Below are 27,606 nucleotides of genomic sequence, written 5' to 3' on the forward strand. Positions count from 1 at the left end.
TTTGTTTACTGTTGTCCCAGAGGTCTCTGAGACTGTCCTCAATTCTTTTCATTCTTTTTTCTTTATTCTGCTCTGCGGTAGATATTTCCACTATTTTTTCTTCCAGGTCACTTATCCGTTCTTCTGCCTCAGTTATTCTGATATTGATTCCTTCTAGAGAATTTTAAATTTCATTTATTGGGTTGTTCATCATTGTTTGCTCTTTAGTTCTTCTAGGTCCTTGTTAAACGTTTCTTGTATTTTCTCCATTCTATTTTCAAGATTTTGGATAATCTTTACTATCGTTACTCTGAATTCTTTTTCAGGTAGACTACCTATTTCCTGTTCATTTGTTTGTTCTGGTATTCATCTGATGTGTATTTCTCTGTCTTCTCATTTTGCCCCTTCATCTGCTGTGTATTTCTCTGTCTTCTCATTTTGCTTAACTTACTGTGTTTGGGGTCTCCTTTTCCCAGGCTGCACGTTCGTAGTTCCCATTGTTTTTGGTGTTTGCGCCCAGTGGGTAAGGTTGGTTCAGTGGGTTTTGTAGGCTTTCTGGTGGAGGGGACTGGTTCCTGTGTTCTGGTGGATGAGGCTGGATCTTGTCTTTCTGGTGGGCAGGACCACATCTGGTGGTGTGTTTTGGAGTGTCTATGAACTTATTATGATTTTAGGTAGCCTCTCTGCTAATGGGTGGGGTTGTGTTCCTGTCTTGCTAGTTGTTTGGCATGGGGTGTCCAGCACTGGAGCTTGCTGGTCGTTGAGTGGAGCTGGGTCTTAGCGTTGAGACGGCGATCTCTGGGAGAGCTCTCGCCAATTGATATTACATGGGGCCAGGAGGTCTCTGGTGGTCCAATGTCCTGAATTCGGCTCTCCCACATCAGAGGCTCAGTCCTGACAGCCGGCCAGAGCACCAAGACCCTGTCAGCCACACGGCTGGAAAAGACGTGCTTTGAGTTGTGTGTCTGCCACTGCCCTGTTGTAGCTCTGTCTCAGCTGTCTCCAAAGGTCACCCAGATACATTGGGTTATTCCATCATTCCTCAGAACTTGCACATGCCAGTCTGGGATTTGTAGATGTCCTCCTGATACTCTTCATTGAAATACCTTGCATTCATGGTGGTGAGAGATATGCTAATAGTGTTGGTTCTCTTCAGAGACTGGGATAGTCTGAGACTTCATGTGGCTAAGTCAGGCACAGTTGGCCAATGGTCCGAAAGTAATAACATGTCAGATTCCAAGAAGGTTTTCTGCAGCACCTGAGCAGTAGTCCCAAGCAGCCACTCTGCTCAGCTGTAGCATTCTGAGCAGGGACCTCAATGGGACCCTCAAACAAGGATTTCTGCCGGCCCTAGAGCCTGACTTGCCCACCCAGGCATGGAGCTGAGGAGAGCATCTCCCAGCCCTGTGTCACCAGAGGAGCCGACACCTGGAAGGTGTGTGGCCAACAGCGTGGGAGAGACTGGGATTTTCAAGTTTCCTTGTGAGAGTATGTTGCTGTGCTGGCAGGGAGGCTTATGGCAAGAGTGTTTCTCAGCCTTTCCTACCTATTTTGGTCTGGATATTTCCTTGTTTGCCTGATGTGTAGGAGTTGCTCAGCTAGTTTCTGGATTTCTTTCAGAAGGATTGCTCTGTGTGTAGCTGTAGATTCGATGTGTTTGTGGGAGATGAGTTTAGGGGTCTCCTGTATTACCACCTTGGACTGGAAATCTGTGAATCTTTTGTTTTATACATTTCATCAAATCTGGAATATTTTCAGCCATTAGTATTTCAAAAAATTTTTTCTGCTCATCCCTTCCTTAATTGAGTTAAATTACAGGTATATAAGGCTACTCACTAATACTATGTTAGGTTTTTTTTTTCAGTTTTACTTTGAAGTTGATAGTGTCATTAAGTTTACTTACTCTTGTGCTATGTCTAATCTTGGGGAGGCTTTTGGGGGTCATTACTTTAGTGAAGCTGGTGGGACTCAGGGATACCAAGATTCAATTATTCTTTTTATTAATGTTAGCGTGACTGTGTTTGTGGGGATAAGATGATGAAGATAGGGGAATATGGGTTATGTATCTTTGGAAGAATCTCTTTTTTTTTAAATGAGGCTTAGGAATGTAAGTGAACAAGGTCTATGAAATCAGCCACATCTGTAGAATACCATTTCTTCATTATTAGATTACTGCTTAAAGTTGGAAATTCAAATACTGAATAGTTTACACAAGACAATATAATTGTACAAAGGCAGGAAGAAAATCAATATGATAAAATACATAGCAAGTAATGCAATATGATGCAGTAAATACAAAAGCAGGGGGATAATCACATGGCTAAGGCAGTTGGAGAAAATGCAGGGGAAAAGCCAAGACAGAAGGTCAGTTCTTATAGTTGGGACCATATCTTAGTCATTACATATAACTCAGGGAGAACATCAGGGAAAACAGGCAATGTAAACACATTTATTGAGCACCTCCTATAGGCCAGGTATGGTATGGTTCCATTTCTATAACCTCACTGCAAAGCAGTTATTACTATGTTTTAAGAGGAAACAGTCAGAAAGGTTAGGTAGATTGCCCAACGTGTGGTATACAATGTCTTTCATATGCTGTATCTTGAATCAGTATTAGCTGAATAAATGAATATATATTTATTCAAGTGAAAGATATCCTGTGAATTTTCTTTGCTGTGCTTCTTTCTAATCTTTCCTAGAAAAATGCTAAACAGATAACTACAGGCTAGGGAAAGGACTGTGCTAGCTGGCATGCAGTAAGAGCAACAGGAAAAACAGTAATGGCAGTAACATATACAGACTCCCTGTGAGTTGGCCACTGTTTTGATTTACATGTATTAACTCATTTAATGCTGACAACACTATGAGGTAAGTACAATCTTTATTTCTCATTTTACAGATGAGGAAAGTGAGGTGCAGAGAGGTGAAATACCTTGTTCAAAGTTATCCCGTTGGTCAGTAGTAAGGCCAGGATTTGAACTTTGATAGTGGAGCTCCAGGCTGTACTTCACACCTCTGAACTATCTTGCCTCTAGTGACTTGCTGCCTTTCTTCACTGTGGTTCACCTAGCTTCACCTTTGGGCTCAGGCCCAGATTAAGTTTTCCCTAATTTCTCCTTTCAGGCCTCTTATGGCCACTTTGGCAAGTACTGCTTTCCAAAGCCAGTGGAAAACACTGATAGACTTCCCTGCTTTTTCTATTGTAAAAAAGGCAACTTGAAGTCATGGAGTAAGATACAAATCTCTCCTGCTTTCAGGTGGCAAGGGAGGTGAACCTAAATCAACCTTGCTGTATTTCTCAGATTACTATCTCAGCATATGAAGAAACAAAATACCCAGAATTTATAGAGAATTTATTTGATCTACAAATCAAATGCGCCAAAGACATGAACAGAAAATTCACAAAAAACAAGAGGCAAATATCTTTATTTCAAAATCAACCTTAGCTAGATTCATTTTTGTGTTTTTCTTTCTTCCTTGATATTGGCAAACTTTAAAAAGATTGATGTGGCTGAAGCTGGAGAAGGATGGTAAGGATGTGAGGGGGGTGAGAGACAGTGAAAAGGTAGTGGGATTGATGGATTATAGATTCTGGTAGAGCTGAAGTAATGCCGGATTGTGGTATGAGAAGGAATAAACAGAAAGGACAGGAGGTAGTGATCAGATTATGGGATTTTACAATTGAGAATGTGAAGAATTTCAATTTATTGATTATGACAAGGCCTAGAGCAACACAGTCCAATAAAAATATGTGCTGTGTATATAACTTAAAATTTCATAGTAGCCAGATTAAAAAAAGCAGGTAAAATTAATTTTAATGTATTTTATTTAACGCAATATATCCAAAAGAGTAACATTTCAACATGTAATCTAAAGATTGAGATGTTTTATATTCTTTTTTACATAGTAAATCTTTAAAACAATGTGTATTTTATACTTACTACATATCTCAATTTAGACTACTCACATTTCAAATGCTCAGGAGCCACACATGGCTAATGACTACTATATTGGACAGCACAGGTCTAAAGTATGACCATGGGAGTAAGTGGTAGGATAGAGAGACCAGGGTGTTGGAAGGATCACCTATGTGAATACTAGAATCACCAAGAATGTTTTTCAGTCACCAAAAAGAACATGTTAGACCTACACGTAATAAGTCAGAAAGATCTCCAAGACATATATTGAAGGGAAGGTTAATTTCCAGTATAATATGTACAGATAATACCATTTATTTAAAAAAAATATGTAAGTTACAAAAGAATACTACAAGGAAAAAGATGTGCTAACTTGATAATGGTTGCCTCTGGAGAATGGACTAGAAATAGGATAGAGTGGGAGTGAAGGGGGACTTTCAAGTCACGCTCTAAATACTTCTGGATCATCTGTATATCTCACAATAAGAAGGTATTCATGTACTTGTATAATAATTGTTTAAGAGTTAATATTAATACCATTGATCTTGTTATCTATTTGACTTGGTTTCCTCTCTCCTCCCAATTGCCTGCCCTTTCCTCAGAGTTTCAAGTATCATGAATTATTCTGAGAATACAAAGCTGGACGGCTTACTAACCATTTTTTTTTTATTAGTAAAAGAGTGTATGTATTTCAGTTTTTTATATATGATGCTGTAAAGCACCTTGTTGAGACTTCCATTTCTGTTTTGTGTTGCTTGGGGCCTCAGATGACCAAGTCTTTAAATCTCAAGATGAATGTGATTAAGACAAGGAGAATGAGTTACAGGGTTCCATTCTGTGTCTTATTCTTTTCATCAGACAGCATTCATTTACTCTCCTGTTTCCCTAACTAAACATGTAGCTCAAGAATGCTCTAGCAGACTTAAAGAAGCATGACGTGATCGCTTTCTTTAGATTTTATGCTTCTTGAGGGCAGTGACTGAACTTTTGTACCCCTGGTGCCTATATTAATGCATAGCAAATAGGCACTCAATAAATGTTCTTTAAATAGCACAGTGAAGGTAATTTGTCAATGATAAGAGCTAGTAAGTGTACTGAACTAGAGTTTAGAATAGAGGAATGGGCTGTTATGTTATTTCTATATTGCTTTCTTGTGAACTTTCAACTTCCCCTTCAAAATCTAGGACAAATGTCACCTTCCCCCCATAGCTTTCCCTTCTGCACAAGTAGTTAACAGCCACACTCTCAGTGTGCCCAAAGAATTATGTGTATATCTCTCAAACCCTCTCATGCTATGTGTTCACATTTCTAATTGTGAGTTCTTTCTTTCGGGATAAGGACGATTTCTTACTATATGTAACACAATGTCTGAGACCTAGCAGATGCTCAATAAATGTTTGTGAATGAATACATACATAAATGTATAGATCAGACCTTGAGGCCTCAAATCCATTTCCACATACAATGACAAAACAGAGACGAAACCTACATTTATTTAATCACTGAATATTTGCTGAGCACCTGCTATACACCAGGCAAAAGAAAGGAAAAGAAACAAATTGTCTATCCAGAATTACTTTTAACTCTTTCAGCAGTGCCTAAGTCCTCATCATAAAAAAGTCCATTATACTGATTTAGTATCCATTCATTCTTTGGTTAATCTTCATGTACAGTTTTCTCAAGTGTACTTTCAAATATTGCATAATGCTGTAGACCATGATATATTCCAAGGGCTGTCTGAAGGATAAGAGGAATCACCATTGCTTTTATCTCTGTTTGACAAAGCAGCAGCCAATAAAGTACAACCCTTCCTTTTGGTGGCAGTGGAACAGTATGATACCTAAAAACGGAAAAGGATTAATTACTTCCTCTGGAAGTAAATTCTATAAAAAATTTGTTGATGTCTCCTAAACTGATCATTTCTATTCTAGATCTTTCATGTAGATAACAAAAAAGGTTAAAATTAGCTATTTGAAATATGAAACTATGATATTTTGATGAAAATGTGTCATTGGCAGCTAAAGAATAAGGAGAGTCTATTAACATTTTTTAAAAAAAGGGGGGGGCTTCCCTGGTGGCACAGTGGTTAAGAATCCACCTGCCAATGCAGGGGACACAGGTTCAAGCCCTGGTCCGGGAAGGTCCCACATGTCGCGGAGCAACCAAGCTTGTGCACCACAACTACTGAGCCTGCGCTCTGGAGCCCACGAGCCACAACTACTGAGCCCACATGCCACAACTACCGAAGCCTGTGTGCCTACAGCCGGTGCTCTGCAACTAGAGAAGCCACCACAGTGAGAAGCCCGTACGCACACTGCAACCAAGAGTAGCCCCCGCTTGCCTCAACTAGAGAAAGCCCCCAAGCAGCCAAAAATAAATAAATTAAATAAATAATTTTTTTTTTTAAAAAGGGAAGAAAGGAAGAAACGGAACAAAAAGATGGACTTACTTGACTGCCAGACGTCCATTTTTAGAAAAAGCTAAAGCAGTGGGATATAAAACACCACACACTATGCCAATCAGTGAACTTCTCAGAACACAATTTTCCCGGCTTATATTACCTGGAAAACAAAAGTAAATTTGATCTCCCTTTAAAACTCAGGATAAGAACTATTAAGAGTCTTGGGTCCTCATACAGTAGTTATTTGCATTGTCCTCAAGCATAGCAAAATAGTAGAAAGAATATTAGAAATTCAGTCTATGGCACAATAGACTAAATGTATCACATTTAAAAAATGCTTTTATTATACTTCACATAAAGATAAGTTACCTCTTACTTATATGGCTGTTGCAGAAGTAGTTTCATAGTGAAGAATATTAAACTAGCAGACCAGATATCTGGATTGTAGGGTAGTACATTTATGTTGTCTATGTGTTAGGCATGTACTAGGGATACAGTATTACACAGAAGAGATCCAATCTCTGAACTTCAGGTCAGTTTACTAAGAAAGAAATACATTAGACAAATATTTAAACAAATAATCTTAAGTGTGCATATGCTTTGAAGGTAAAATGAATAGAGAATGTATCTAGAAACTTAACCTGAGGGAATCAGAGGTTTCCCTGGGGAAAAGGTGTTTAAGCAGGGACCTGATGAACAGAGGTCAGAGGTTCCATCAATTACTAGTTGTGAAACTTAAGGTAAGGGGAAGAGGTAGGAAATAACATTAGAAGCCCATAATATGCCAGATACTATGTTAAGACATTCAACATACAGTATCTTAATTCTTAAAACAATCCTGTGAGGTAAGTACTATTAGTCCTAATTCATAGATAAGACAGCTGAGTCTCAGAGATTAAATGACTTGCCCAGTGTCACAAAACTTAAGTGAAATATGTAGTATACCAAAGCCTCCTTTTTTCCCAGTATATCATGCTGCTTCTTAGTGTACTTGGACATGTCTCAGCTTGGTTTCTTACCTGTAAAGGAAAGACACAATACTACTTGCCCTGGCTGATTAGGAGGATTGTTGTGGGGATGAAACAGGACAATATATGTGAAGGTACTTTGTTAGTGGTAAAGAAATACACAAATGTAAGGGACGGTTATCAGCAGTAGCAACGGTATATGTTAATGAGTAATTTTACTTAGATATAAACACATTATATGTTAATGAATTTAAATTTACCTGAATACAAAGCATGTCTTACAAGAAGCTCACAAGAAACTATGGTAGACAAAAATGGAAGTGTAGTCAATGATGCATATGTCTTCAAAGCATCATGTTTAACCTTGAAGCAATTTCTGAAAATTAAGTTTGCCAGTATTCCAGAGAAACCAGCTGTTGTTCCAAAGGTCACTGTTCCATATATATTTAAAGTCCTAATTGGAAAAACAAAGTTAAGAGTTAAGTTCAACATAATATTCTTCTAATAGATATATCCTTTCCTGGGTTTGTTATAACATATTTACTCAACATCAAATTTTTCTTGAGCATTTACTATGCTCAATACTATACAAAGAAAAGTATTTTCTTTGTGCTGAGGGTGGGGCAGTGAATAAAGCGGAAAAAAAAAAGAAAAAAAATTCCACCCCTCATGGAACTTGCATTCTAATAAGAGAATATAATTATCTCACTGAGAATAGAGTGGTTCTAAGATGGAGCTCTTTTAAAGAGAGAATAAATTTTGGCCACAAATAAATATGAATATGTTCCAATGTAGCCAAATTTTATGAACTATCTAAATCCAAGAATACTGTTCTTTCTACTAAAAAAATTAATTTGCTTAAGGTCATTTGAAAAAAGTTTTTTACATTTGGTTAGGCCTTCTAGAAAATAACTATTTCTTACGTAGTCCAGATACATTTAAAATAATTTGTCTAGGATTTCCAAAACTTCATCCAAAGAAATTTGAAAGATCTAGTTTTTCTGACTCATACCTAAATCCAGAAATGTTTAAAGTCTAAGATCAACGTCCTTTGATTTTATTCTTGAGCTCTATTAATCTAAAAGTCAGAATGGTAATGTGAAACTATATGTACATCATAGAATCTGTATTCTTTTTTTTTTTTTTTTTTTTTTTGTGCCGTACGCGGGCCTCTCACTGTTGTGGCCTCTCCCGTTGCGGAGTGCAGCCTCCGGACACGCAGGCTCAGCGACCATGGCTCACGGGCCCAGCTGCTCCGCGACATGTGGGATCCTACCAGACCGGGGAACGAACCCGTGTCCCTTGCATCGGCAGGTGGACTCTCAACCACTACGCCACCAGGGAAACCCTGTATTCCCTTTTGCTGAGCTCAGCACTGTGGCTGAGGTAATAAATTCTAAACTGAAATTAATTACAATTGATAATTAATATAAGTAGCCTTCAAAATGGTGTTCTCCTAATTACTTTTAATTAAAATATGTTTATTGCACAAATAACATTTCAACAATTTTAGAAACAAAACAATTTCAAGAGAGAAAAGAAATTATCCAGTCTCAGTATTCCAACAAACCACTATTTTCATCTGCTCATGTTTCCCTCCAGTTCTTTTTTTAAAATAAGCTTTCTTTATAACCAACTCAATAAAGTTAACAGGATCTTAGATACCTAGAAACAATGGCAATACAGAAGATCTGCAAATAAAGTTATTGACTTTCAGTCTGGGTGAGTCTCTTACTTTTCTTTTCTAAGATATTCAATTTTTTTTTCTATGATTTCGATGACCATTGGTTTTCTGAGTTTTGCATCTCCTAGAGAAGGACTGGACTGACCATATATGTATGTTGGCATCTTGATGTCCTAGAAAACACAAAAATCCAGAACCATAATAGCTAATGATGTTAATATTAAATCTTATAAATTCTACAGATTCAGATTAAAAAACATTTAGACTCTAGTAAAAGTGTCAGGTACTGTCATCTGCTTTCACATACTTTTGTTAATGATTCAGTCACTATTTAGTGAGCTCTTATTATCTGTTAGACGATGGCTTTTTGACTCACATAACAACTTTGAGAAATTGGTAGGATAATGGTCATCTCTACCTTTATGGATGAGACAAACAAGGTTCAGAGAGGCTGACTTGCCTGAGGACTTGTTGTAGAAGGATAATTTACTGAGATATTTTTTGTTTTCTTTACAGTTTTCCCTGAAGGTAGCCAGGCCCTTTGTAGTTCTCCATGCTCTAGCTTTTTCAGAGCTGAAAGTAAACAGTAGCTACTTGTTGACCACTATCTTTATCCTCTGTCTCATGAAAGCCTGAGCTTTTGGAGATTATGTTGAGTTTCCTGGAGAGGTAGGAGAGAACAGGGATTGCCCTGGAGAATATCGAGAGAGAACATCAGAAAGACGGACACATTCCAGCCTAGGAAGAGGCAGTGGATCATGGTTACCTGGATTATATAAGGTATATATATATCCAGATCCCTACTGGGGCAGAAGTAGGGCCTTTGCTGGAAATTGCTATGCAGTATATCAGGGAGCCTGGACCTATGGCACTGGGCTCCAGGGTTGGAAAGTTTCTGTGTCCCAAGTGTGATGTATGAATAGACAGTTGCTAATGTCAAGGGACCATGAGGTTTGGCCAGTAGCATCTTAACAGAAACCAGTAGTTGAAAAAAACAAAACTGGATCCTCAGAAAGGACCCCTTCTGAATATTTTGCTCTGGGTAAGACTCTCAGATTTCTGTGAAACGTCTTAATATTTGTTACATCTTTTGCCATACTGGCATTATGGGATTCCAGATTAGCCAATGAATAGATTAAATCTATGCCTTTCGAGATTTATATGATTCTCCATTTTAACAACATTTATGGTCAAGGGCATAGACTAGTAAGTCTCAAATTTTAGGAGTCCTGGGCAAGAGAATCAGAGTGGGTTAAGCATAAAAGACGTAAAAGAGACTTAGTAAGATTCTCAACTTTTCATGTGCACAGGAATCACGAGTTTATCTGAAATGCAGTCTCTTGAGCTCCCTATTGAGATATCTGGATTCAACAGGAGTAGGGTAAAGTCTAGAAATCTGCATTTTAATAACACCAAGTGATTCCGATGCTGGTAGTTTATGGACACATGTTGAACATCACTGTAATATTTATTTCCTGAATAAGTGATATGTACCAACCCTAACCCTAACTAATGAAAGGTCAATTCATCCATGGTATCAACATCCTGAAGGTACAGGCTCTTTTGAATCTTCATATGGTATTAAACAATGAGTAATAATGGATGAGTTTCTTTCCCTGCATAATTGAAGAACTGTACTCAAGCCAGTTCTATCTTTTTCTTTAAAATATCTGGGGAAGACAGAAAAAAAAAGTAAACTATTTTATAAATTACAGTTTTTCAAAGACTAGATTTAATCTTTTGCCTCTCTCTGACATCTAAATGGCAAATGGAAGAGACAAGATAGCAATATCTAAGGGAGATTCTATATCTAATCCCTCTAGTGTACATGAAGGCAGATGTCAGTAACATGACAATTAATCAGAAACTTGGGAAAACTTTTCGTTTTGCTGTCATCCAATTCGCTGAAGTCCCTTATTCCTCACAAAGAAAACTTTCAGCAATCCCTTGTACCAACCTCCTACCTCGTCTACACCTCAATATATAGGAAACACACATATCCAGGATTATGATCCTAAAATACTGAAACAGGACAGCAAATATTTATTGAGTGCATAGTTTTTGTTATTCAAGCAGAGAAATATACTGATAACTTTCTGATAGAATTTTTACAAGTATTGAAATGTAAAAATTTCTCTATAACTAACATTTTATCTAAAAAGTAACCAGTTCAAGGCCACTCAACTGGTCACCACGATTACACCAGTAATATTTTATGGTTTTGTAGTGCTTTTATGTGTATTATTTCACTTGCCCTTCAGAATTTTATTTAACATTCACTCATCATTTGTTCAGACATTCACCTGGTATTTGAAAGTCCCCCGGATAAGCAAGATGTAGTATGTCCTCAGAACCCACAACCCAGGCAGAGGTCAGGACAAAATGGCAGGAAATTTAAAATGCAAAGTCCCCGAGTCAAGAGAAAACAGGCGACATCAATCAGGACTAAACTTTAGGTCTCCTTTCTCCCCACCTCTTTTCATAGCAACCAGGGATTTAATTGCGCCCTGCATGGACTTGGGAGCTGTTCTCTTTAGACCTCAAATCCCTTTTACGCGCATCATTTCAGAAGAGTGCGCCAGCACTTGAGGCTGCAGAAATCACCGCCCTTACCACCCTGGGTTTCCGCCTACCTCGGGCGCTTCCCCAACTCCCACCGGCACCACACCTGCTGCGCTCCGATCGCCTCCAGCCTCACGCCCGAGCCCCGCCATTTTGGCGACTCACGTGACTAGTGGTGGGCGGGGACCCAGAACTCCCGGGGCGGGAAGTGGTGCGGGCTCACGCCTCTAGCCCGCATCCCTGGCCCGCCCCGACCCAGTCAAAAGCCGCGCCCTCCATCCTGGCTGTGATTGGGCCCGGCGTTCAGAAACTGGAGCCGCTCATTGGCTTCCAGGAGGTCCAGACTCCCATGGGCCCGCCCCCTGCTAGGCCGGTGTTCCCTTTTCTTTAATTTGTTAGCGTAGCTCCCTCTTCTCGGCTCCTGAGGGGAACGTGGGGCGGTCCGAGCGCAGGGATGTCGCTGCGCGTTTTCCTCTCCTCAGGGCACCTCCGTTAGCTGGGGCCGAGCTGCCCAGCCCCTTTCATTCCTTCAGGGTGCTTGCCCCTCTGGCCTGGCCCGTGTGTTAAGGCTCCGGCTTCTCGGGCACCTCCTCCCTAGAGCCCCCAACCGGCTGCCAGAGCAGCCCCGACTAGCCTCCTCCCCTCACAGCCGTCAGACTCCCCTTCTCAGTCTTTAGTCCCCTCATACTCCATCCTTTCTCCTCGCTTGGAAAGAGACCGGAGAGAATTTTGCCCCCCCTCCCTGAGAAGACCCCCTTACCAGCCGGTGTTTCGGGTTGGGGGGCGCTGCGAGGACGCCCGGTGCCCTTTTGTGCGCGTTCAGTGCCCAGCAGTATCTCCCAGACCAGCACCCCCCGACCCTCCAGTCTCCATGTCTTAGAGAAGCCAAAATCGAGAGTTATATAATTTCTAGTGCTGCTGTTTCTCCAGCCTGAGGAAACACTTCATCGCGTGGAGGGTGCAGGACATTTCTGTGCTCTTCTATATAAGAACGGGGTGTGGGCAGGGGTGGCCGGCGGTAGCAGAGAGATTTGTTTTTTCTGCAAAAGGAAGGTGGGTAGTTTGGAGAGAGACTGAGGGAAAAAGGGTGGATGTGGAAGCCAAGCGGCCGAACTCTCTCATTTAGGAAACCGCGAACTGTTTGCACAGCGTATGCTCACATGCCTAATACTACTACAGCGTCTCAGAAAACACCTTTGGGGGAAGGTTTGACTTGTCTCGAACAGTCTCTGTTTTTCCTCGACGGATAGGGAGCTGCTTGGATGCGAAGAGACGGCATGATGTGAATGACTCCAATGTGAAGAAATCTTCGCCAACTCATCCTGCATCAAGTGCCCATTGAGTAGCACTGTCACTTTAATGTCTCCATGCCAGGGGATTGCTTTCCTTCTTTTCAATCCTCTCGGTTAATACGTGGGAGGATCAGAATCAGAGGGGGCATTAAGGATCAAGCCTGAGGGGCTTGGAGAGCACAGAAGAAAAAAAATGAAAGTGACAGCAAGCTGGATCCTGTCTTACTGAGGGGGTGAGATCCGGAACTTCTGGTCCAGTGAATAGAAAGGGGCCTTTCAGTCTGTGTTGTGCCCCAGAAAACTGTCCAAACTCACCCACCTTTTTAGAGACTAGAGTCAAAGAGGTTTTTAAAAGTATTTTTGGGGGGTGAGGGTTTTAAATTTTTCTCTAAAGAATTGAGGGTTTTTATCGTCAACCAGTTAATCTTTGAATTTGATCATGTATTGAGTAATGAGACAGCTGTGTAAATTTGGTTTGTGCCTTAATTGAGTTAGTCATCGAACTCCAAAAATGTTGCTGCCTCAAGAGGAGTTTTAATAATGTTTTCTATGCTTACAATAATTTCCTTTTAAAACAGAATAAATGTTTTATAAACATTGAAAAACTCAAAAGCTATTTTTCTTTAAACTCCGTGGGCACTGTCAAAGTTGGTGGAAAAAATACATCATTTTTTCTTTATTTGAAAGAGAAGACAGCCTGGATTTCAAACAGTGAAGTGGTTTGCAACAGTTACCTGGCTCTTGGCCTCCATCCAGGTGGATCAAGTTGAGACCTGAAAAGAGATCTTGAATCCTGTGTCAGTGGAAAGACCCAAGAATGCCAGTCAAGAAGAAAGGTGGGCTATGAGGCTTTCTATATATGTTTCTCCTTTTTCTTGGTTCTGCTATTTGCAGTTTAAATTGTAGTCCATTTGAGAGTAGAATTTTGCTTGGGATGTAGTTATTGTAATGATGTCTTTTCTGTGGTACATCATTCAGTAATATTATTTTACTAAATGAAAACCAAGTAGGACTGTTGTATTTAATTATAGACTTTTATGGTTTCGTAAATCAGGTGGTATAAATCACCATTTGTAATCAGCGTAAATTTGATACCACAGAATTGGGATTTTCTTTAGCTTGCTTTCTTAGCTTGTTAAAGGTTACTTTTACACAGTCTTTAAAAAAGAAACCTGTACAGTGCAGCTCTTCCTCATGGATTTAATATTTATCAAGCAAATTACATAGTTGTAAAAGACAAAGTTGTTTGTAGTGAATGCAATTATAGATTTATTATTTATCTTTTATTAAAAATAGCTTTCATGTTTGGGTTTACTCTAGTGGAAATCTTCACTTTTGTGATAAAGCACCACTTTGGTAACTGTTGTGCTTTTCCAGATGTATACATTATCCAGTAACATGATTGGCAAATTCTGCAAATGAGGTAAACACCTCACTCCCCACCCCCACTGATCAAGATCTGGAAGGTTCCTGAAGTATAGTTTATTATAGGTCACACCTGGGGATTCACTTTAGCCTAGATCTACCCCAGGTGAGCCTTGTTCACCTAAGGATCCTAGAGAAGCTTGTGTTTTTTGTTTTTTGACATTTTTCAAAAGACCAGATCAACTATAAAGGAGTTTTTTTAAAAGAGTTTTAAGCTAAAATGTGTATCAATACCCTTGAACTCTACTGTAGTGGACTAGTATAGATCCAAATGTTGACCATATATGTGAGTTGCTACAGTCTGAAACTAAAGCTTAGTGTGAAGGTTAAGGTGCAACCTGGCTCTGCATGATGTTTAATCCTACCTGTGGATTTGGAAGGTGTATTGAGGAAACTTATAATCAGTGAGATTCTTTATCCAACTGCTGTCTGTAGAGAAGGACAATGATATATAAAACCTCTGAAACACTTAGAAATGTCCCTTTGTATGCTGGGATTTAAGACTGGGCTTGTTTCCTTCTCCTGCTCTCCTCCATACTATCACTGAGAGAAGTAAACTCTCCTTGAGATTTTGGAGCTACACCTGTCCAGACCTGACACAATTGGTTTATTTGGAACAAGAATGATTTGGGGGAATGTAGCCAATAAAGGATACGTCTCTTTGACTTATTTAGCTTGGGGTGTATTTTTATTCTTTCTACCATTTATTGTGCTCTAGTTAGTGTCCCTTTTGGACTTACTTTAAACTAGTAATTGAATTAAACACATTGTGTGTGTGTGTGTGTGTATGTATGAGACGGAGACAGAGAAGAGGAAGAGGGAAGGGAGAGAGGAAAGGAAGAGAGAAAGAGAGGGATAAAAAGGTATCTGGGAAAGAGGAGGAGGAAAGGCATTGATGTTCTAGATATAACTTAACTAAGCAGGGTGAACTTAAGATTTCTAAACCCAACAGACTGAGTTTTTAAAAAAAGTTCCTACCTTTAAAGGAAGTTACAAAAATTGCCGATACATTATTGAAAACCATACTTTATGAGAAATAATTTATTTCCTTCCCTGCTTCCTTCCCTCTTCTTTCCTCCCTCCCTCCTTCCTCTTCTCTTCTCTTATTCTTTACCAATGGGTTGATTGTAGTGGGTCAGATTTTTAAAGGAATCAACAAGTTCTAATTAGCAAAGTACAAAGTTCTAATTAACAAGTACATATCTGGATATTATTAAAGTATATGCATTATGTAATTTACTCATGAACTAATCTAGAGAAACAGCTTATCTTTTAAAAAATCTCTTAAAACTGTTAGTATTAAGATATATATTTTAAAATATAGACAACTAACCAAACAAGTTATGACACGTACATTATATTTTTAATTAGCTAAGCTTACTATCTGTACTGTTTCTATAAGTAAAACAAATACTTTGAAGTATAACCTAGATTTATTCTGCAGAGAGCACAGTCCTCTCTCATCTTGAATCTTTTCTCTTTTTTTTTTTTAAAATATTTGTGCTTCTTCTTTTGTATTTTTTAAAAATTTATTTATTTTTGGCTGCGTTGGGTCTTCGTTGCTGTGTGGGGACTTTCTCTAGTTGCGGCGAGCGGGGCCTACTCGTCGTTGCTGTGCACGGGCTTCTCGTTGTGGTGGCTTCTTTTGTTGTGGAGCATGGCCTCTAGGCTCGCAGGCTTCAGTAGTTGTGGCTCGTGAGCTCAGTAGTTGTTGCTCAGGGGCTCTAGAGCGCAGGCTCAGTAGTTGTGGTGCACGGGCTTAGTTGCTCCATGGCATGTGGGATCTTCCTGGACCAGGGCTTGAACCTGTGTCCCCTGCATTGGCAGGCGGATTCTTAACTACTGTGCCAACAGGGAAGTCCCTCTTTTTTCTTTCTTCATTGTTGCATGTGGTAGATAGGATGGAAGCTAGGCTTTATGTAATTTTAAACAATAACTATCCTCATAGAGACAAGTGTTTATTCATTGTTGAATATATTCTTATTACAATAAGAAATTTTCATAAGACATATTTCTCACTTGTTACATATTTTGTATGTTATTGTAAAAGTGGAGAGTAGTTTCTCTGATTGGTAATATGCAAGCATGGTAGGAAGTGGGAATGAGTGTGACATCTAAGTACATTTTTTTTTTTTTTCTGCCCCTCACGGCATGCAGAATCTTAGTTCCCTGAATAGAGATGGAACCCGGGCCTGCTGCAGTGGAAGCACAGAGTTGTAACCACTGGATCACCGGGAAAGTCCCTAAGTACATATTTAGGTGCTATTCTTGATTGTTCTTAGGTAAGCCAAAACTGCTATATTCAGTGCTATTTTGCTTTATGACATTACTTCCTACCTCTTCTACCTCACTCTCTTCACATTTTTATAGATCTCAGTTTTATCAACAGAACAGTCATCATTTCTTCTTCAGAGATATTTTTCTCCCAGCAGTCGCTTTTCATTCAGGATTCTCTTTTCTACAGTTGTAACTTGATTTGCTCCCAACTGAGCCTTTATGATATCTTTGACCTGTTTTAAATTCTGAAAATTCAGGGCCAATCCAAGATAAGTTGTATCAGCATTCTCTGATATGATGCAAGGTCATGATGTATAGTAAGGGACTATTTCAACAGACTTGTGAATTGATCTGATTTCATGTTGGATTAATGTAAGAAATAAAAGTTAACGATAGTTGTGTTCTCCCCTGTGGTTTTTGCAGAAAGTTGCTGTTTTAGTGATAAAATATACTTCAACAGACTTTTTTAGTACATTGCAGTTTCTTTTTTGAGCAGTTTTTTGTTCTCTTTATTGTCATTAAATATGTGAAAAAAATCAATGCTTTTAATACTTTGAGGTTGATGCTTATTTCATTTGTGTTTTTAAAAAACTGTCCTATTCTGCTCTTCTTTTAAATTGGTATAGAAGTCTATCTGATGTTATTAATTTACATGACCCTTTATTTCCTTTGAATTCTTCTGTTGCAACTGTTTTTAGCCATATAAGAGTATATATACCATGTACTGAAACTTAAACACTATCATTTTCATAATTCACATGTTTTGACGTTGTTCTTTTTAAAGGAAGTTGAAGAATGTTGTGTGATTAGAATCCCAAGACATGATATTGCCATATATCTTATGGACATTTGTGAAATTGAGGTTGTTGTTTCCTGGGTTACACTCTTTCCTTTTGGTTGACTGTATACTTCATAAAAGTGTCATTTCTGTTTTTCTTTTTTCCCCACTCTCTGGAAGGGAACTTATAACTCTTCTGTTTAATTTTTCCTCATTTAAAAAATTCTTTCATTATCTATTTCCTGCACTTTGTGGCTTAACTTCTTTTTTGTAGGATCTCACTAGTTTATATTTGCCTTTCATTATCTGAGCATCCTCTCTATCTCTAGCTTTTCTTCAATTACTAAGTTTTTTTTCAGGTTCTCTAAAGGGGAAAATATGTACCTAAATTTATTGACTACACCTGAGTAGCTATTTTATCCCTTCTGTACATACTTCACCAAATTTTTGTTTGAACTTTTGTGTTTGCCATACCAGGATTATATTCAGATGCTTTTTCGATTTCAAAAAACTTCATGCTTTTTCTTTTTCCGAGCCAGTAGAACTCGAAATAGTTAAGCCCCAGAGAGGGATGGGAAAAGGCAGGTTTCAAACTTTTGTAATTTCTGTAAGTCAAAGTAAGATAACTTACTAAAGTTTTTTTAGATTTAAAATCCCTCAAAAAGGACATCTTGACCTTGGTTGAGAGAATTGTTAAAAATCATGATGCCACAGATTCTTTTTTTTTTTTTTTTTTTGTTTTTAATATAATTTAATTTTTTATACAGCAGGTTCTTATTAGTTATCTATTCTATACATATTAGTGTATACATGTCAATCCCAATCTCCCAATTCATCACACCACCACCGCCCCCCCGCCACTTTCCCCCCTTGGTGTCCATATATTTGTTCTCTACATCAAGCCACAGATCCTTGATGTTGGAAAATACTCATCAATCCAGGAGGCATAAAGAGAGAACATTCTGAAGTGAGAAATAGAAGAATACTCTTTGTATTCAGCTACTGATTAGGAGTATGTTATGAAGCAAATGATAGGCATAGTGTTAAAATTATCTGTTAATTGAATTTATTTTACAGTTTTTAATGTATTGGGAATGTTGCAAATGATATGCTAATGAATTGACACCATAAAATATTTGAACTGTTAGGTTTTTGGGAAACTGCCCAAGTGCTCCATTCATGATAGAATATTTGATCTCTCCTTTAGGCCTATGATTGGTTACATCTTTGGGTGGAAGAGGCTAGTCAGTGAGAAGATGTACACAAAATATTGGATTTTTAAAACATCAAATTAAGACATTCAATTCATTTATGCCTTTGCCAATCAATCAATTAATCCATCACTCTTCTATAACAATACATTCAGTAAACTATAAAAATACTCTTCTTTCTTAATTATATACTCTCATTATATGCTCTTATTTTTTAATATTTATTGTGTAACCATGTCAGTGATGATAGAATATTTTTGAGTATAATGCTGAGATGTATAAAATCTTTTTATTTTTTATTTTTAACTGGAGCAAGAGCACTTGTACCCCAGCTATAATTCCTGCTCAGGAGTTTGTAGCAGTCAAGGCACGAGGGCTCTGTATCCTCAATGTAGGTTGCTTTGTCAGCAAAGGATCATGAGTTTTACCCAGTCTCTTCTGTCCAGTCAGTCATTCCAAATTCCAAGTAGTAAGCTTTCTGCATAGGTTCAGTTTTTAGTGAGTTTTTCAAAGCTATTTCAAGAATTATGGCCAAATCGCCTCTATTATGAAACAATTCTCCTGACCTTATTTGTTTTAGGATTTAAAATCAAGAGGAAATGATATAAAGTAGAAAATCCTGTGAAAATGAATTAAGTTAAATCTTTCAAAGATTATGAGTAAGATTATGTATCCCATTGCTGCTGATGACACATCTTGCCAGTCATTGGGGCCCTAATTCTGTTAGAGTTAGACTCTGAGGCTTCTGTAGGGGGCCTGTCATTTTGGAGAGTTGTGACATCTTTATCATTGAAAGTGTGGTGAGACTTGAAATAAACCTGTTAGGTTCTGTACTATTTAAAATACCTTATAGGTAATAAACTATAAATTATTTTAAAAGGTAAACTTGGGTATGTATTTAAGGAAATAGCTTTCCTTCTATTTATTTATTCCATCATTTATCCATTCAACAAAGATTTATTGAGTGCCTGCTATGTACCAGGCACTGTGCTAGGTGCATGTTTTACAGTGGCAAATGATATTCGGTGTCTGCCTGTATGATGCTTACAATTTATTAGGGAGACAGATACGGACACAGGTAATTCCACTGTGTATGTTGGGATTAACATCGTGTCATGTTCATTTCTTTGCATCATGTCCCTATAATCCTCAATAGCAGTGATACTGTGGGAAAAACCTAGACCAGTAGTCAGAAGACCTGGCTTCTAGGAGAAGGGACAAGATCTGATAATCACTGAGCTGGACTCTCAGTCTATAAATTTAGGTGTGTAAGAAATATCCATTTATTTTCTATAGTTCAACTTTATTTTTGACTCTTAATTACTAAGTTGTGGGCAGAATCACTCCAATCCTTTTTGAGTTTTTTCCTACTTCCGTGGGGTTATGGTAGGATTCCATCTGGAATGGGGGTATACTCTGGTCATTGATCATCTAAATACAACGGTTTACCTCTGAGGCATGAGTTGTTGTGTCTAGATGGTTCTTTCTGGTCTGGCAACAATTGCTACTTCTAAGACATGTATTTAAATGTTTTTTTCCCAGAATTTCTCTGTTTCTGTTTGCCTAGTTGCATAATGATGCTTTTCCTCTCTGGGGTCTTTCGGCCTTTCAGGTAATGCTGCCAGGAAACAGAGCCTAGATACCTGCTGCCTTGGGATCCAAAAACTTCTCTTATTTTTCAACTGAGAAAATCTCTTTCTAGACTGGGGATGGGCTAGGAGATGTCCCTCTCTCTGCAGGTACCTGAGAATCTCTCTTTCATCTCTGAAATAAACATTTCTTTGGAGGGTTTAGGCTTTTGGAAAGCAACACTGGGATAACTTTAAAATCCCATCGGTTTTCTGTCCTGGTACATACCTCCCCTGAGGCAATAAAGTACAAAACCAGTTACCAGCTTGAATGAGAAGAAAGGAAATGGGAACATTTAGAGAGAGAAGAAATTAACATCTCAAAGTGCCAGCCTCCCACAGGTACTTCTTCACATGCCTTCTTATGATAATGCCACCAGGTGACCTTGTGAAAATCATATCATCTTGCTGAACCTCTGTTTCCTTTTCTAAAAGGGGTTTAATACTCCCCCCATATATGTTATTTCTTTTCACCATCAAATAAGATAACATATATTAACTTCACTTTTATAAAGTTAGTGATAGAATTAGGACAGGAAGCTCATCCAATGTTCTTTCTACTGTATGAGTAAGGTATTCTTTGAACAAATGAATGACATCATGGTGCAGTGGAGGAGAGTCCCGGGACAGAATCCTGTCTTTACCATTAGCTGAATAAGTTATCTAAAGAAGATCAACAGACTGAGCTTCAAATTCCTCATCTTCAGACATGACTGAACTAATAATACTCAACTCTTAGGATTATTGAGACAATCAAAGAAAAATATCTAGCCCATGTGGAAATTGTTTTGGGAATAGGAAAGTGCTATACAAATGCTTATCAGAATACTTTCTTTCTTTCTTTTTTTTTTTTTTGGTCCAAGGAAGAGGAAAGTTGTGTTCAGAGGAAAGTTGTCTCCTTCCATCAGTTGTCTGGGTCCAGCTTCCTGGTCAGCGTCTGGAGTTAGCCTACCCAGATGTGGCAAGTACACATCTGGTTACAGAAAGGAAATGCCACATTGTGCTTTTTTTTTTAGAATAGAATAATGTTTCTTATGAGTATTTCTTCTCTTTCAATGTTGATAAAGTAATCTGTAAACCATCCAATATTTACAAAATGATTGCAGTCTTTAGATCTGCTTTAAGTCCGACCATACATTTTCCCCACAATTTAAATTCCAAGTTTTACCTATTTTTTCATTTTCTTTTTGTAGTTTGTTACAACTGGAATAAGGCATATTTCAGTATTCAGCTGAAGATGCAATTTACTATCTTCTTTCTTTCTATTTATTACTATTTAACCTTGTACTTTTCCCATTGTTCTCTTCAACAATTCTATAGAAATTCTGAAAGCATGACTTATCTGAAAGGTAGTAATATAAATTCACCATTTCATATTAATATCTTTTTGTGTCAATAGGGGAAATAGCCTTATCAACAGGTGTTTGTTGAAGTATATTTAAAAAATTTTTTTGGGAGGGGGCGGGCTGGAAGTATAGTATAATTGCTAAGGACAATTAAAGAAAAAAGAAACACTGATCCTTTCCCAATAAGTTACGTTTCAATATGGCATAATACTTAAAAGTATGGGCTTTGGTGCCAGATAGAACATGGTTTATACCCTGGTTCCAACACTGGTTGTGTAGCCTTGGGCAAGTTATTTCATTTCTCTCAGTTTGTTTCCTCATTTGCAAAATGTGTATAGTAGTATTTCTTGGGGTTCTTGTGAAAATTATATAAGGTGATCTCTGCAGAATGCTCAGCATTGCTCAAAAAATGCCAGCTAATTTTATTAGTAATAAAATGACACCTTTATCACCTTGAACTGTATATTTTAATATTAAAAAAGCTTCTTTTTAAAGACCTGGTACGAGGATAACTTTTCTGTTGGCATTCATCATTTTATTATTTTCATATGAATATCTTAATTTACAAAATAACAAGAACAATAATGTCAATAATAAGAATTAAGCACATATAAGTACTTCCTAATAAAATATTTTTTGCTAGTCATAATGTCTTATATTGTAAATAATGATCAAAAACTGTTCAGTGTTCCATATATTCATTTGAAATGGCATGAGAGAGGGAAAAACTCTAATCATTTTTGTTTGTTTCAATTGATATATATCACACCGTAGTTAGGATGATCTTTCTAAAACTTTAAAAAATGGTCATGCTCATCTTTATTAAAAAATCTTCCATGGCTTGTTATTCCTCCTTCAGTATAAGGCCAAACATAGCATGGTCTGTATGGCATCAATTTACTTCTCTGTTCTCATGGCCCCTGGGTACCTCATCATAGCATGACCCCACTCTATTTTAATCTTTTACTTTGTTTATATTTTCTATTTAATTATCTTTACTTTCAGACAAAAGAAATCCCTAAGAGGGTAGAATATTTATCTTGTTCAGTGTTGAGTTCCCAGTGTCTAGAGCATTATAAGATAAATATTTGATTAATGAAAGAAAGAACTTTTTATCTCTATCAGGTTTTAAAGGTAGGACCATTTTAATTTATATGTTATAAATATTTTTATATTAATAAACATGTAAAAATAAGAAATTCAACATATAACCCTAGATTCTAAAATTCAGTGATAAAATTATGTCTGATTAGTCAAGTTTTATTTTTTTTCCATAGAAATATGCTCAACTCTGTTTCTGGAGGGTTAAGGGTGGTACTGTGGAGAGAACACTATACTTGAAATCAGAAGCTTTAGGATTAAGCTCCAAATCTGTTATTCAGTAGTTCTGTGATTGGACAAGCCACTGTGAATTTCAGTTTCATGTAAAATAGGCAATATGACTTCTCAGTGGTGGGAATCAGATCAGATAATGCATGTGAAAGTTCTTTCTAAACTGTAAAAATGTTACATAAATTTATTTAAAGGAATTTCAGTATTCTAAATGATTTGTGTATTTAGTTTACCCTTTCCTCTTTTACACTTTGATCTTAGTTTTCTGAACAATACCATCACATGTTCTATAATTCTTCCTTTTATTTTTAGTTGTGGCAAATAATTTTATGTTATCCTTTCTGTCTTTCTAAAATTTCATTTGTTAGCAGTATTGCCGTTTGCTGTTTCAAATTTAAATCACCTGTCCCAAATTATTTGTAACTTTTTGGTAATGCTATTCTTAAACCAAATACAAAAGAGTTGAAGCTTAATTAACAGACACATGATTACCTATAATTCCAGTTATGTAACATTCACTATATCCTTTGGATTGCATATTTCACGCAAAAATTTTTTATTTAAAAAAATGATTTCTGGACTTCCCTGGCGGTCCAGTAGTTAAGACTCCACACTTCCAATGCTGGGGGCAGGGATTCGATCCCTGGTCAGGAAACCAAGATCCCACATGCTGCACAGCACAGCCAAAATAAATAAATAAATAAAAAATTAAAAAATTAAAAACTAAGGGGAAATTTAAAAAGAAAAAGATTTCCCTCCTATTTCCTCCTGTACGTGACTTCAGGTATTCCAAATTTAGTTTCATCCTTTCAATAGACTCAGGAGTCATATGAATACAGATTTCCTTTAACAAAGAAAATAGGAAAATTGAGGCCATTGTATTGGCAATTCAGGTGAAAAAAATCTCCACTTATACCTGGTTTAATTTGAACATCAATTAAAGTATTCATCCTGACTTACTTGGATGATTATCTCAACTTTCCACTTTATTCAAGTAGTCAACATCTGGCTAGGGATCTTTGACTTGTATAACAAGGTCCTTGTCATCTTTTTTTTTTTTTTTTGCTTAATTTATCATCTTTGTATAGGTATCTAGTTTTAGATTACCTTCGAATTCAACCTTTCATTAATCAGAGATAAGAATTTAATCAGAAATGGAGTTGACACTATGTAGTGATCATTATTGATAATCAAAAGAAGCGTAAAAGGGCAGCCAGAATTCCAGCATTAGATGCTGGCATGCAAAAGCCTAAGTTGTCTAAGATAGACTTGACCGTATTCGACCATTTGTTTTTTCTTATATTCTACCATCTTGTTTTATGTGTCAGATTTTTCTCGTACAAACATGAGAGGCATAATAAGCTCTGCTGGTTTAGAGAACATCTAGCTGCTTTGAGTCAATACAGTGTCTTCCCTGGGTAGTCACTCAATAAATATATGTTGAATGAATTAGTGAAAGTCCCCTTATGTAGCAAATTATATTTGTAGATGTGATTATGGGAATGCTATTGGTACATTTTTGAGAATTGCCATTCACAGGAAAAAAATCTCAGAATAAGTGAGTACCTACAAAATTATATCTTTTTCACAGAGGAAAAAGAATTATAATTGTATAGAAAAAAGAAAAGATGCCTGGCACTTAGACTTTTAAAAATTATGTTTAACAAATGAAAGGATGAGAAAGGCTAAAGCTTGAAGCACTATAGATAATCAGATAACTAGCACCCAAAGATACATATGAGAACTGAGAAAGGTATACTATAATTGTGACATTATTGATTATTTACATTAGTGGTTAGGAATGTGTTAGAAACTCAGGTATAGTAAGCCACACTCTTTACAGGGAAACAGCTGATTGTTTAATTGTTGACAAAATGGGGATTCAAATATTTGTCCCTGATTAAAAGTGTTGTTAAAAATATTATATCAAGTAAAGTATGAAAGCATTTTTAAAAATTAAAGGTTTATACACATGTACTAGCATATGTTTATAACACCATCTTTTGTTAATATATGTCTTATTATAAAATTGGAGAGCGCTCCTATGCATCCATATTCATTTTTATATTTCTATCCTTCTTAGGTAAAAAAAGAACTGATGTCCTTCTCCATTCATTACTGCTTATTGAAATTCTCCCTTCTTTTAAGGGAGTAAGCTATATTATATAGGTGCATGAGAGAAGGCCTCATTGATAAGGTGACATATGAGCAGAGATGTGAAAGAAGTGAAGTAGTAAGCTTCATGGATATTTGAAGGAAGAATGTCTAGGCAGAATGGCAAGTGTAGAGTCCCTGTGGTAGGAGGGTTCTTGATGTATTTGAGAAAGAGCAGAGACCACTGTGGTTGGAGTAGACACAGGAGAGGTGTAAAAGCTGAAATCGGAGAGGTAGGCTTTTGTCGAGTGAGATGGGGAGTCACTGGAGGGTTTGAGTTGAGGAGTGATCCTATCTGACTTCTGACTTATAAACATCTTCCTGGCTGCTGTGTTTAGAAAAGACTGTAGGAGGGCAAAAGTGGCATCATGTAGACTTGTAAGAGGTTATTTCATTAATGCAGGGGATAGATGATGGTCTGGACCAGGGTAGTAGCACTGGAGGTGGTGAGAAGTGATGGGATTCTGTATGTAATTTGATGTTAGAGCCAACAGGATTTATTGATGGATTAGATGTAGAGAGAGAGTTAGAGAAGAAGCATGAATGACGACTCCAGCGATTTCTGGCCTGAACAACTGGAAGGATGAGAGATGGAGAACATTGCAGGGGAAACAGATTGGGGTGGTGGATAAGATCTGGAGTTCAGTTTTGACAAGTTAAAGTTTGACATTTTCTTTTTTACCTGGAGAACTGGTTTGTTAAACATTTACCAGTATTCACTGCTTGGAAGCCTAGTGAAGAAAATGTTTCAGGAGTGCAACAGTATCAAATGTTGCTGATGGGTCAAGTGAGATGACTGAGAATTGACCACTGGATTTAGTAGGATGGAGATAATAGGTAACCTTGACAAGAACACTTTTAGTGGAATTACTGGAAAGAAAAGTCTGATTAGGGTAGTCTCAAGAAAGAATGAAGGGGAATTTAAAGGAGTTTTGCTCTAGAGGGGAACAGAGAAATGGGGACTACAGTTAGTTGGAGAGGAATGAGGCATAAAGGAAAGTTTTTAAAAATCACTGATAATACAGTTGATTTGTATGCTGAAGGGAGTGATAAAATGGAGAGGAAAACAGTTGATGATGAAGCAGTGTCCTTGAGTAGGCAAAAGAGACTAGGCTCAGGTGCTCAAGTAGAGGAGTTGGCCTTAGAGAGAAACACAAATATTTTATCCATAGTAATAGGAGGGAAGGCAGAATATAGGGGTGCAGTTACAAATAAATTAGTAGATGTTATGTTAGGAGCTTGTGGAAGTTCTCTTATGATTTTCCATAAAATAGAAAGCATGATCATCAGCTGAGAATGGCTGTGGGGGAGAAGAATTGGGAGGTTCGGGAGAAAGATATGAAATAAAGTACTCAATAAATATGAATTATTGTTATTATAATTGGTATTTAATCTGTGAAAGTGGTAGATTTGATGGGGGAAAGGCTTTTAAAATTCAGACAATTAATTGTCTTTGTAGTAATGACTGGATAATCACTTCACAATATATACGTATTATCAGAACTTCCTGTTGTACACCTTAAACATATACAATTTTTATTTGTTAATCATACCTCAGTAAAGCTGGAAGAAAAAGAATGAATCTCAAGGCATGGAAATTTTGATGAATATCCATCATATGATTTGAAAATATAAGGTAACAGGAGAGGAGCTCTGGTCAGATGGAGAAGTGCCAGGAATATCAAAAGAGACTTTTGAAGGAAGTGACATTGACTCTAAGTAAAACTCTTACTCATGACAGAATCTGGGCAAAGGATGAAATTGTGGAAAACCAATGATAATTCCAGTCATCTTTCATCCCAAATGATACCCATAAGTAATCCTTTTCATAATGTGCCTTATAAATGAAAAGTTTGTATATTGTTAGTTCCACGGATAAGAATTCCTCAAACAGAGAGAACAAATAAAGATATATATATAAAATCATAAAAAGGAAAACTATCAATGTAATATTTAAGACTCTGGTCTGAACTTTGTTGCCATTTTCTTCAGAAGCTTTCCAAACATAATTTTATAAAACACAAGTTGATGATGAAAGCAGTTGTTTACTGGTTAAGATGAGTCTTGCCTTTTCTCATAATGCATTTCAGGTCTGAGTAAATCAGTTACTGTGTTTTGTATTCTTGGTGTACATAATTATTATTAGTTAAAAATATGTGACTTGACATTCTCCAACTAGATCTTCATATTGGAATAATAAAATTGAATCTTCTCACTCCCCCCCCCAAAAAAAAGACAATTTTCATCTATACACACAAAGACACTGTCACTTTGGTGACTTTTTCAAGGATATTTTGTCTTGCGGCAAAGAAGACATGTAATCAAGAGCCATAATATAACAGTATGTATTAAGAATGCCTGAAGTATTTGTGTAGGCAAAATGGTTTGGAAGAAGGGTGACAGTGATTAATTTTATTATTTATTTATTTATTTATTTTTAACATCTTTATTGGAGTATAATTGCTTTACAATGGTGTGTTAGTTTCTGCTTTATAACAAAGTGAATCAGTTATACATATACACATGTTCCCATATCTCTTTCCTCTTGCATCTCCCTCCCTCCCACCCTCCCTATCCCACCCTTCTAGGTGGTCACAAAGCACAGAGCTGATCTCCCTGTGCTATGCGGCTGCTTCCCACTAGCTATCTATT

At 37.3% G+C, this 27,606-nt stretch overlaps 2 protein-coding genes across 3 annotated transcripts in view; one reads left to right on the forward strand and one right to left on the reverse strand.

Annotated features, from left to right (window-relative positions):
- Positions 1–5,361: 5,361 nt before the first annotated feature.
- TMEM126B (transmembrane protein 126B) lies at positions 5,362–11,668 on the reverse strand. Of its 2 annotated transcripts, none has more exons than XM_007122286.4 (5): positions 11,583–11,668; positions 9,001–9,122; positions 7,526–7,719; positions 6,346–6,457; positions 5,362–5,736 (listed from the first exon to the last, which is right to left on the reverse strand). In XM_007122286.4, exons 1-5 carry the CDS (start codon positions 11,661–11,663, stop codon positions 5,553–5,555), a joined length of 693 nt encoding a protein of 230 aa, XP_007122348.1. In that variant the 5' UTR covers positions 11,664–11,668; the 3' UTR covers positions 5,362–5,552. The 2 variants fall into 2 exon arrangements, with proteins under 2 accessions (XP_007122348.1, XP_028356956.1); XM_028501155.2 differs by having other exon boundaries at positions 11,618–11,653.
- A 1,344-nt stretch (positions 11,669–13,012) lies between these two features.
- DLG2 (discs large MAGUK scaffold protein 2) overlaps positions 13,013–27,606 on the forward strand; it is a 2,147,153-nt gene continuing 2,132,559 nt past the window's right edge. Inside the window, exons 1-2 of the mRNA XM_028501170.2 lie at positions 13,013–13,036; positions 13,491–13,639. Coding sequence (XP_028356971.1) covers positions 13,621–13,639 — 19 coding nt within the window. The 5' untranslated portion in view covers positions 13,013–13,036; positions 13,491–13,620. The remainder of the gene's footprint in view (positions 13,037–13,490; positions 13,640–27,606) is intronic.

The sequence above is a fragment of the Physeter macrocephalus genome, chromosome 16 (genome assembly GCF_002837175.3).
Source record: "Physeter macrocephalus isolate SW-GA chromosome 16, ASM283717v5, whole genome shotgun sequence".
Taxonomy (NCBI): Eukaryota; Metazoa; Chordata; class Mammalia; order Artiodactyla; family Physeteridae; genus Physeter; species Physeter macrocephalus.

Excerpts from the sequence above, each read along its gene's own strand:
- TMEM126B (XM_007122286.4), bottom strand. The coding sequence starts at position 11,663 with ATGGCGGGGCTCGGGCGTGAGGCTGGAGGCGATCGGAGCGCAGCAGGT. Across the intron at positions 6,458-7,525 it reads AAGACATGCTTTGTATTCAG|GTAATATAAGCCGGGAAAAT; the intron begins GTAAATTTAAAT and ends TTTGTTTTCCAG. Across the intron at positions 5,737-6,345 it reads AATGGACGTCTGGCAGTCAA|GTATCATACTGTTCCACTGC; the intron begins GTAAGTCCATCT and ends TTCCGTTTTTAG.